Below are 12,249 nucleotides of genomic sequence, written 5' to 3'. Positions count from 1 at the left end.
AGGGGAAGCACAGTATCTGCTCTTTTAGGCTACTCTAACAGAAGCAATATAGAAGTCAGCATCAACGGCACAGGCAGGCTGAATGACTTTTTCTATCTTATTTAAGGTTTTGTTCATCAAACCGATCATACCAGTTGGTAACAAGACTTGGGTGTAGGTTCTATCATATCTAATATAGCCGTTGTTCACACTTTTATGTGGAAAACAAGAAGCAGGAGTCCAGTAAGGACTTTAAAGGGCATTTTTTCATGTTTTAGATTGACTGCAACCAAAGTGAGATTCTGAATGTTTGGGAGCAGTAAGCTCTCAAGTCTGTTTCCATGTATTTGAAACATCACCTGCTGGTGCTCTGGCAAAAAAAAAATGTTCATCCTCCCTCTTCTATTTTGTCCTTTGCTGCTGTTCCCTCTAGACTTCTTTCAGCCCTCATATGCCACTGCTGCATCTCCACATTATGAGCTATAAGCTTCAATAGCATTACTCCCACTTGTTCAGGTTGGTTACCTACTACTCCTGGTAGTTCTGTAGCTGCACTAGACTGCTTCATATCCTTCCTCTTCCTCAGCAGCAGCATCTGGCTTTCACTCTCTGCTGGGAAGGAAGAGGAAGACAGATTCTCTCGGAAAGCTGCTTTGACATTAGCTTAGCAGGATTATATGCAAAAGGGCTTTCCCAAAGCAGTTTTGCTTTTCATCCATCGCTCTCTCTCTCTCTGAAAGACATAAAAGAATAAAAAGCGCACACTCTGCTACAGGTAATAGAGACAACAGACTCTCTTGGGGACTTAAAGAGTCTTGTTGCAATAGTACAAAGTTCCCAGACGCAAAACTTGAGTAAGGAACAGACTGAATTGGGTTGCAGAGCTCTGTACCTCTCCATCTAGGCTGCTGCTAAAACCCGAGCTAGCTGTTCACAGTGTAGATGGAGCAGCTGTGTTGGTTTACACAGAATAAATGGCTTCAGGCCATACAGTGCAAAAATAAGTGTTCTCGCTCCACTTCAGTTTGAGACAAGGAAATTAAGAAACTGCTCTCCTCAAACAACAGGTATTACTGAAACAAAATGCTAAAAGACCTTAATCAAACCTGAAGAAGTGCTGGCTTGTCAGCTCTGGCTTTAGGTGCAGAACTCATCACAGACTTTACAACTTTTTATTTAGTGACTTAGATCTCCGGTGTTGAGATATTTGACAATTGCACCTAGCTTTTAAATCAGGAATTTCTCCTTTTAAACAAGACAATGTGCTGTCACACTGCTATAGCAAGGTCCCATTTGCAGTGCTGCTCTACCTCCCCCGTATTGCACACCTTCATCCATGCACTACGAGCTGAAAGCCCGAGTCTGCATTCAACATAAATTAGATGCTTCTATGGAGCTTTGCTGCCAGACAACATGGTGTAGTTGGGTGACTGCAATTCAAAATGGCAAAGGGAAGTCTGGACTAGACAATGACTGGTGCGCTACTGGGGCAAACACTGTGTTTTGAAAAGTAACATCTGTCTGATGGACAAGAATCTGGAACTGGCTAGAGCCAACATATGGAACGCTAGAGCTGCAACTTGTGAAGTAACTGTGTCTTTTGGCAAGGCCCATAGGTAAGCGAGGGCACTATTTGTTCTGTTTTGCTAATATTGTCGGTTTAATTTCTGATGGCAATCTAAGGGAAAAATGTTAAATATTTTCCACTTTCTAAAACCATATTGTTGTTGCAGAGTATGAAGGAGATGGACCACAGCACTGGAAGCAGAGAGCCTAATTACAACATGAGCAAAAGAAAACAAAGTTAACCCCCAAAAGCTGAAGTCATTCCTAAAGCAATAAACCGGTAAGCCTTGGTGTGGTAATGAAAAGTAGAAATACAGGTTTTGCCATAGTAAATAAGACAACTATGTTGTCTGTTCCTACGGTGGCCTATTATTAACAGTTCAAGAGACTCTGAATTTAATGGATGTTTCTGCAAGGCAGCGGGTAAAAAAAAAAAAAAAAATTTCTTTCTCACCCAAAAGCATATGATGATCCCTAAAATGCATGGTTAGCTTTACCACAAACTTAGCATGAATAATTATATGTCATACGAAGTGATTTAACTATTGTATTTGAGTATCTGTCTTATTGGTATCTATCTTATCTTATAACTTATCCTATGACTATTGATAAAATTTATTTCATTAGTTGTTTCATGCTATAAAACTTCAAGAACTCTGTAAGTCAAGTCATGTAAAGAAAAGTGAAAAGTTTAGGAAAGTGAAAGTTTCAGTAGCATTCAGAGATCAAAATGGTCTGTTATTTAAGAAGATACGCAGAAGTTAAACAATGGAAAAGAACTGAGGGAATGTATTAAACATTGGAAAAAGGAGGAAAAAACAATATGAAAATCTCTCAGTCCACAGACTGTTTTTCCAAAAACAACTGTCTCTAGATGTATTTTAGTAACATCCTACTTACCAAAGTTATCTCCAGAGACAATTGTGGTTATGGTCAATGTAACTACTAGATGAGAACGAGAGGAATGAGCATGCACCAGTGTTGGGTGCCTGACTCTCAGTTGTAGGCCTTTGTTGACTAGATGCAAAAATTCAGATGCATTTTCAACAGTCCTAAGAAGTAAAGAAACAAGCAGAAGATTTAACTGACTCACAGGAAAAATCACACAAGAAAGCTGACAACTTATAGGTGAATCTGAGCTTTTCCACTTCCCCTCTTTTCTAACTTCTTATAGTAATCTCGGTTGTGAGCTGCACAAACAACTGTACATAGACTTTTTTCAAGGTGGGACATAGTCCAAGATGAAAATTTAAGACAAAAGTTGTGATGTAGTACTGAAAGTGCTGCAGAAGTGGCCTGCCAGCCTTGCAGGCCTATAGGTACTGTAGCTCAGCTCTAGAAGTGACTGAAGTTTCTACACCTCCACACTTTGGAAGAAAAGACACAGACTTAGACATTCCTGGAATCTCCGGTCTACAGAAGTGGAGTTGTCCAGTTTATCTTAAGGTAGCTCCTGTTCTTTGGGAGGTACAGAATTAGGGCAAAAAAAAAAGAAATTTCTCTGGGCCTTTGGAAATAATATTTCGCATTAAATACAGAAGCCTGGTTACTGAATGCCCTGTAACACCAGCACCATTAATAACTCTCCTGACAGGCTACAGGCTTGGTTCCACATCACTGCAGTCAGCAAAAGCGAGCATGTGATAAAAGGCAAGGCCTGACTTAGATTTGGCCGATTTCAGTGAAAGTCACACTGGGCAGAAACTTATTTTATGCTAAGAGCAGCCATACTTGAACAGTTTAGAGACAAAAGAGCTATACCCAGCTAAAACAATTTTCTCTGAAAATAAAGCAAGGGCATCTGAAGAACAGAAAAACACTTAGCCACACCATGCTTACAGACACTTAAGAGAAGCAGCCACTTAAAAGCAGTTCCCTATGTAACCAGGGCTGCAGGAGCTAAATGATCACCATAGACTTTGCCAATCAATCCTGAGCCACACATGCTGGCCTCCCCTGTAAGATCTCTGCCTCCGTGCATCCACTTGTAACGTCTCCCTGCTTGTTTGACCTGGCACCAGCAGGGAAGCAGTGGCTCTAGTTCCTACTGTCAGAGAAGGCAGAGCCTCGCACTGGGGTGATCTGACTATTGCCTCAAGTCCAAGGAGGCAGATCTTGCCTTCCTGAGTTTTGAACTGCATCTTCCAATAGCTAGTCAGCCAGGACTGGACGGCTTGAGAGGCAAGTAGCCTTCGCCAGGATGTAGCAACAGGCTATCGGCTTCTGCAAGCTGCTGCTGTGCACTGGCAAGGGGTCAGTGCTACAAGCTGCTGTCCTCTAACTAGCATTTGCAGAAGAAGATAGGCCTCAGCGTATGCTGTCAGTGCTGGTCACCTACTGGGAAACTGCAGTTGACTTTGGAGGTAAAAAGCATCCCCAGCCCAGTGCTGCAAGCTTGGCACAGTAGCTTCTCAGCAGGACTGACAGTAATAATTTTTTAGTATAATCTCTACGACTTTATCATGCTGTATGTACCGCACGTTCCAGGACCAGATTCTACAAAGAGAAGCCCTGTTGTGGTTAGGTTAAAAATTTGATGCTGAATGTTCTCCAAAGTCAACCAGGCCATAAAAGAAGAAAGAGACTGAGGTTTTTGTGATTCAGTAAGATGTACATGTTAGCAGGAAAGAGACTACTGTACTTTAATGGATATATGGAGAAGCCAATGAGACCCAGCAGGCCAATATATTCTAGATGAAATATTATCACAAATGAGGATGTGTTTTTATTCAAAGCACCAGCTGTTTACTTTAGATTTTGGGCAGCTGGGTGGCCTCATTCAATGGTTCCCTTACTTTGTTTGGGTTTGCTTTTTCTTATTAACCTTTATGTATAATTATTAATATAACCTGTTTATGAATTTTTTCGCTGCTTGCATTGTAACTGAGATACAAGTCCATATTCTTATTTATATTTGCATTAGAATTGAGTATTTCTCAATTGATTGAGATAAGTGGTTTTTAAGAGGTGCTTAGTTCACGACGCCAGGTTCCTTTACCATAAATTAAAATTTACAGAAATAAATAGAGCAGCCATTTTATTAACTAGAAGGACAAATGAAACCTTATTGCAGCTTCTAGTTCTTGTCTCTATGGCACAAGTCCAGCTACATCTCACGTCTCCCTTCCCCAAAGCCTAGGAAAAGAGATGGGTCACCCACTAACTATGCAAAGCTCCCTTGGGAAGGGGAGTAGGCATTTTTCAGGAATGAAACCAGGCCAGCATCTTGGTTACTGAAATACCGTAATTAAAAATTACTTGGAGGTTCTGATGAAGCAGGAAAAATTCAGCTCCCATCATACCCACACTATGTGCACCCATCTTCATTTTCGAAGTCATACAGTTCCTTTCTTCTCTAGTCAAAGGCAAAAGATTAGCTCCTTCAAGAAAGATTCAGCACACACAGGTTAGGCTCTGCTCCCAACCTCTTCTGAAGGAGTTTTTCATTCCCTTGACAGCAGAGCCTTAACCAGACACTAGAAGTTGGAGTAGAGTCACAGTTGGGGAAATCCAAGAACAGAGACTGAGAGAAACCCACGAGTCAGCATAATACAGACAGAGAGGGCAAAAGGATTCATCACTTCAAGCTCCAGTCATTTTTCATTCATTCCATGCTCTTATGGAGCATGCAGAGTGCAATCAAGGATGCAGAATTTCTCTGGAAATCATATTTAACCTCAAGACTGAAGAGCAGGCATACCCCAGATACAAATGTTAATCCTTCTAGAATATTGCAGTGTTTATTATTTTGTAGAAAAAAAGGAGAGTTATATAGCCCCCATGGCAAAGAAAGCCACTTTACAATTTCTCTGGGGTCCCACTTTCCTATGAGCAGTTCAATGGCTAGAAAATACAAGTCAATAAATGCATATAACTAGGTAGAATAAAAGTATGTTTGTGCAACCCTCCAGTACATTCTTGTATTTTTATCAAGGCTTTCTGGCAATAGTATAAACCCACATAAACAAACAACTACTAGTCTGCTTATGTGACTAAGTCCCACAAGACAAAAATACTGCCTTCAATTATTTACACCGAGGGTGCATTTTATTTTAATTGGGGGGGGGGGGGGGAGGGGGAGGGATGCTTTTCATGTCTGACTTCTAATTCCTCCCGGAAAAGTAGAGATTAGACCATGACAAACACTATTATAAAGAAGTGAAGAAAAACATCATGTTTCCCAGAAACGTAAAACACTATAATACTGGGCTAAACATTTCAATAGGGCAAGATGTTTCTTTTCACAAATGTTATTTGCCCAAGGAGCAGAAAATTTTTTCTATGTTTCTAGACCTCTCTGTAATGCACAAGCAGAAATGTTCCCTTCTAGAATCTGTTCACATGCTGGGTGCTCACAGGGAGATGTCCAGTAGCTTAATTCCATTGGGTAGCATCACCTCTCTGGTGCCACTAGTACTGCTTGTCATAATTTTTTTTGCTAATGTTGATTTAATACTATCATAAACAACACAGCCATTACTAAAATGAAGCATCTGAAACAGATTCACTCTTGTTAATGGATGAATTGTTATGAACATGTGATTTTTACCAAGTAGTTAGCCAAGGTGTTTTATATATAACAAGAAAGTATTATACATTTGCTTTGTATACTACACATACCTAACACCAAGAATCATTCCCATGTGTACTAGAACAAGCCTTTGTAATCCTTAGTAAGTACAAGAAGGCATTAAAATGAGTATAGCTGTAGCCTTAAATACCTTAGCTCTCCCTACACTGTCAAGATGTGTAAATAAGAATCAAACTTACCATACACCGACTCTGGAAAGGTATACATCTTAAAACTGAATGGGCAGAAGCTTAGCTACTTCTTAGCTTTTAGTTTGAAGAACCTGGATTTTCAAGAACTACGGGTTCAAGTGCCAGCATATCAATGCCCACTTTAATGCCTCCAGTTATGAAAACAGAATACTAAGCAGTGTAAGATGGGTATTTATATTAAAAGAGCACTTAAAATTTTATTATTTCTAAAGTACTTTTTTTTAACTCCAGTGTGTGTAGGGAAAGCTAACGCTCTACAGCTGCTTAAAAATCTATGAGAAGTACATACATTTCTATTATAATCTGTAGATTTTATAATTTGGTAAGACTGAAGGGAAAGTGCTTTGTGACTGGGTTACCCCTTCTTTTTCTACTGCTGACGAGATGCCCTAGATCCAGCAACAACGAAATACACAGCTATCTTCAGGCATTCTGAGTGGAAGGCGCTTAACACAGGAGTATAACCCAAACTAATTGTACTGTTATTTCTGAAAGTATTTTGACATTTGCAGCCAACTGCAGTCAAATAGACTGAACTAACAGAATCAGTGAGAACTGCTCTTTTGCATATGGTAAGGACTCATTGTTTAGAAGTCTATAATGGATCACCAGCCTATACTGGTGTCTATAATGCAATTTTGTGACAGCTATATATTGCATTGACACCAGATCATGGTTGGATGATAAGGATCAAATCGTGTACTTACTCATGCGTAAGCAATGGAACATCGCTCTTTCCTTCTCTGGTTGTGACAACATCACGTTTGACGCCAAATACTTTTCCACAACTGTCTTTGGCCAGAAGATCAAAAATTTCATTATTATATACTTCTACAACAGAAACCTCAACCCAGTAACTTCCTGGTGGCTTTTCTGAAATAAGCCTGGAGAATAAACATAGGGGAAAAAAAAAAGAAAAAAAGCCAAAAAACATTGAAGTCAAACCCCAAGTGAACAATCTGTAAATAAAGATCTATTCTTTAATTGTAATCTAATTACAATCTGATAAAAGTGCTTATTAAATATCCACAGCCGTGGCTTTGCCTCATCCACATGTTAATGTTAAGCTGAAGAATCAGAATATACAGCTAAATTATATGTGAAGCAGTAAATAAAACTTCATTTTCCAAATAGCTGTGCCAGCTTAAATTGTTTTTCTCCACTAGCCTCCCTCCCTCATCAAGATTTTTTTAATACCATTTCTCTGCTGGATGTTATTGCATTCAGAGCTCAAGGTATGATAAACTCTGGCACAGTGCAAGCAATGAACAGGCAGAGATGGTAAACTGCCCAGCTAGATCTGTAAAGAGGTCCACAGCCTCAGAAAATTCATAAATTAAGGGCTTGTCTATTCAGGAGAGTGTTTACAGTTAAACACAGTTATTCTGGTACAAAATTGGATCTTTGATTTATCTTATACCATTCTCCAAAAGAAATAGGCTTAGCTGGAAAAACCTCTAATGGCTTTTCTATTATAACCTAGCAGCGCATCTGTTCAAATCATGCATTAGGTTCAACTAAAAAAAAAAAATCTAAGAATTCTCAACGCAAGGACAGATCATGGTTAAAAATTCTACTGTCATTCTTCTTGGGGACTCCGTTCTAATCTGGATCCTCTTCATCTATTCCAATTGTCAATTTTCACAAAACTTGTAAGAATTTAATTATCTTTTGGACTCCCACAACTATGACTGAAACATATTCAAAAGTTAATTAGGAGTCTGAAAGACAGACAGATAACACACAGCAAGACTGCATAATCTTATTTTATTACAAAATCAGAGTAAGCAGGAGAGAGACTAGAAATCTATATCAAAACATCTATCGAATGGCAGTTAGAGAAGCTATAAATTAATCATTGTGAAGCTGAAATCTGTAATGATAAATACATTACAAACATTATTTCATCCTTTCTAGAAAGTTTAAGGTGACTGCCACTGACACGAGCCTTTACTTAGTTGTTACCTGAACACTTCTTGGGTAGCTCGAGGAATAATTCCAAGTTCTGATTCATCTTCTGTGGAAAATGCAAAGTTCTCCTCTAACTGTGGTCCCAACATTGTGTATGTCTTCCCACTTCCAGTTTGCCCATAAGCCATGATACACACGTTGTACCTGAAAATTAAAAGGGCCTTCATTTATTTTACCATTACCAAATGTGCTTGTTAGGTGGCAAGTCAAACCCCAAACAATTTGGGAACAAACTGAAACAAAAAAGAAATACACTGCCCCTCCAGATTTCTTTCTGGAGATCTCAAAGTCTGACAGAAATTGAAGTACTGCTCATAACATTGCCTAAACAGATTTTATTTTTTAAGCAGAGTTGAAGGGATGCTTTTAAGCAGAGTTTAAGAGATGCTTAGCTTGGAATAACTGATGAGGTTAGACCTCCTGTCTGCCCAACTTCCAGTTCATGCACTACTGAGCTGCTTGTTAATCACCTCCTGAACCACTGCAGTTTACAGTACAGCATTTGAAAGTAAACCATTGCTGGGTTTGAGTTGTCTTACAGTGCTATGCTGCAAACCACAGCACTAATATACTAACAGCTGGGGACAGTAAACTCTTCAGCTCTCGTAGTCTTTTTCAGGCAGGCTCATCAGTCATAGCCCTCAGTCCCTGGAAAAGAAGACAGCCCTAATAATAAGAGGCACAAATTTTAAACCAAATGCATTAGTTCAGTATAAGCATGCAAAGACTACTCTGGAATAAAGGTGGTAGGAACTGCTCTGGTATGGACTTGTAGAAGCTGAAAATGTACAATGTCACTGCAGAGGTACAGGCACCTATGAAACACAATTCATCATCTTCTGAAGTAGACACATAAAATACGTCCAATGAACAGAGCTCTGAAAATGCCTGTTTCTTCGCGCTGAAAATAATAAAAAAAGTCCACAGCTGTGAGGTCTGTTGTGGATGTCTGTGGCGGAGAGATCTGAATTTAGATGTATGAATCCTATCCAGAAAGCGTGTTTCTAACACAGTCGGATCAAAGTCAACTTCTTCAGCAAAACAAGTGGGTAGATTCAAATGTATCCAGCCACAGTACTACTTTGTATTGAGGACACTACTGTACTGTGCAGCTGAAGGTTAGTCCCTACTGGGCTGCATCTGCTCTGCAGCACCTGCCAGCACCTTGGTGTTGACCACAGGACTGTGCCAGCAAAAACTCTTGGAAGACATGCAGTTATGCTGACAGGACTGCTCCTTCCCTGGATTATCTTGTTTGTTCTGAGACACAACATTAGCAGAATGTCCATACATGGTGAGTGCTTTGCAGTATGCTGAAATTTCTGCTCTACTAGAGAGTTGCAAGAATGGGCTTGCTCCTGTTCTGCCAGGGAGTAAAATTTCACTGCCTAAGCTATACCTCCTCCGTGGGCAGACCTGAACAGCTGCCTTCGGTTATCCAATGCTTTTCCTCCTATCAAAAAAGTTGCTTCAAGCACACGCCAGCAAATTTCAATGAACACCCCTCATCTGATTGTTTTAAATTTATGGTTTCAAGTCATGAAATACTTACATAGCCATTGCAGAGAAACATATTTACAGCAATTTTTTGCATTTTAAACATGCCTAGAAGCAATTATTTTTGGAGGATTATTTAGAAAGCTTTCTCTTGTTAGAAAGAAATGTGGGCTGATAAGCAACACAGCAAATACCTGAGTACCCCTTCTGGGGATGCAAAGTCAAAGTTGCAGTCAGTGAACCTATAGTAAGTTCCCTCCACGTTTCAGGACGCAGAGTATAAAACAGAAGTCTAGTCATAGATTTGATTAAGTAAAGGAGATGAGATAACTGTAACTGAAAATAAAGAGCACCACAGCAAAATGAAATGTGCTAGAAATTAGGGCTGTAAATCTGAAACAAGGGACTTCTCTAAATGTTCACTGCTGACATAACTCTACTTGCATTTATGTCAGTGGGAAAGCTCCCACTGATTTTGGTAGTTTTCAGCTAGGCTAACAATGAGCAATTTTCACAGTTCCACCCCTAACGCACACTGCCTTGCCAGCCTGTAGCTTATTGAGACTTCTAGCCCTGCTTCAAAATCAGAGAGACCTTTAGAACTAAAAAGGGAGCCAGAAGTTTGCAAGTAGTAGCTTTCCTTAGGAAAAACAGAATGGAAGTCTTTTTAGAAGTCTCTCAAACTTTCATATAGTCCAGCTATTTAAATTTTCCTTAATTGCTACTTGTTAGAAAGTAAGCATCATGGACAAAATAGTTCTGACAAGGTACAGATGATACGATTAGCAGCTAAGCAGACAGGTGCTTGTAGCATTGAAGACAGAGATGCAAATCAGGTATCAGTGATAACTTCTCTGCCAAAGTCAAAACAGTATTTCAGTAAGCCCAAATGAGCTCAAACTATCCAAAGCAGTATTACCTAAGTAGGCACAGGAGAGAATGAATTGTTGGGTGATTCAACAAGAAGACAAGCAGCAGACTAGTTTATATTTACCTAGTCTACTTCGTTGGTGTTCTGGTTCCAACATAAGGGTTTCCAATAGAGCAATCTGAAAATTTTGGACTGTGATTCACCTATGTGCCCTGACATTTCTCCTTCTCCACTCTGCTTCATTAGTTATAGTCTTGTTTCAAAAAATTCTTATTGTCAAGCTAGAATATCAATAGTTTCGTAGTATTTCTCTCCTGAAAAGAGTGTGGGTGTTCAGTATAGCAAAGTTATCACTAGCACAGAACACTGTTAAAGGAAATCAAAGGAGGAGAAATGTATTCTTTAAAATAAACAAACAAGTTTGATTCTTCAATGCTGTAAGAAAAGAAATATTATTTTACTCCCTTGCTGGCCCCGTACGGCTAACTGTAAACTTTGAAACCTGCTGTACTTTGTCTATTTTGCATATCGGACAATCTTTTTTCCCCGTATATTTATACTGAAAAATGAAACAATTCATTAAGAAAGAAAAATAAAGAAAAAATAAAGAAAAGGAGTGGAACGCTCCTTTCTACTTAAGCTAAAAGTTGTTACAGGCCACTTTGGAGCCCAGACTAAAACAATCAGGAGCAGCAAAAAGGTTAAGGTTCAGACTAAGTATGTCTGTTTCCCATTTACAATGGGAAGGCTGCTGAGAAACATGGCTCATGTACACAGCCTTGCCTTCCCAGAAAATCTGCTTCTGTTTAAATGGCACTTCTGGAAGAACAAGATGACTCTTTTGTTTTCAATAACAGAACATTTCCTAACTGAATATAAAAATCCTAGCTTTTAGGACAGGATTCTCTCAACGTGGAAATTAGAAAGTGGAAGTACAGCAGATCAAGGTACAGATCAGATATGTCTGAAGATACATAGGCAACAATTGAGCCAAAGCAAACTTATGTTCATTGCAAAAGGAAAAGCAGAGAGAGAAAATGGTGGTTATAAGGACTTCTTCAAACTCCTCCAACCTAGTGGTCCCTAGGTTGCTCAGCTATGGAAACTGTGGTTACTCATCCTTGGTAAACTAGAATAATGCCATACAGGCCATATAGGAGTTCCCTTAATCTAGGTAGCCCTTGCGGGCCCCTCTGTGGCATGCATAAAGGGATGGCTGGGATTTCCCAATATCCTGATATGCCTCTTCTAGGCTGCTTTTAAGAAAAGGAGACTTGGAAACTTCAGTGTGCAGACTGCCACTGTTCAACTATGCCACTGTGGATGGAAAGGGACTGGCTTTCGCTCTACCGGGAGGGAAAGGTCCATGACAGCTCTACAACCACCCTCTACAATTGAGTGGAATTGGAGCAGGGGTGAGAAAGGAGCAGAAAGGAAGTTTTGTATTAACCTCAGTTCAAGCCTCAAGGATTATAACTATATGCACTTCAAGGCTGCTTCGCAAGAGTAGCTTAAGTTGGCTCTAACTTAAACGAAGAATCACACTTCATGAACTTTAGTGGCTAGAAGTAATTACACATATT

At 39.6% G+C, this 12,249-nt stretch overlaps 1 protein-coding gene across 1 annotated transcript in view; it reads right to left on the bottom strand.

Annotated features, from left to right (window-relative positions):
* The window catches only part of KIF25 (kinesin family member 25), a 42,808-nt gene that overhangs the window by 4,688 nt on the left and 25,871 nt on the right, over nt 1-12,249 (bottom strand). The window contains 3 exon segments of the mRNA XM_075495804.1: nt 2,446-2,597; nt 7,035-7,211; nt 8,293-8,442. Of these exon segments, the coding sequence (XP_075351919.1) occupies nt 2,446-2,597; nt 7,035-7,211; nt 8,293-8,442 (479 nt within the window).

The sequence above is a fragment of the Mycteria americana genome, chromosome 3 (assembly GCF_035582795.1).
Source record: "Mycteria americana isolate JAX WOST 10 ecotype Jacksonville Zoo and Gardens chromosome 3, USCA_MyAme_1.0, whole genome shotgun sequence".
Taxonomy (NCBI): domain Eukaryota; kingdom Metazoa; phylum Chordata; class Aves; order Ciconiiformes; family Ciconiidae; genus Mycteria; species Mycteria americana.
The sequence above is the reverse complement of the archived record's forward strand: the minus strand, read 5'-3'. Positions and strand labels throughout refer to the sequence as shown.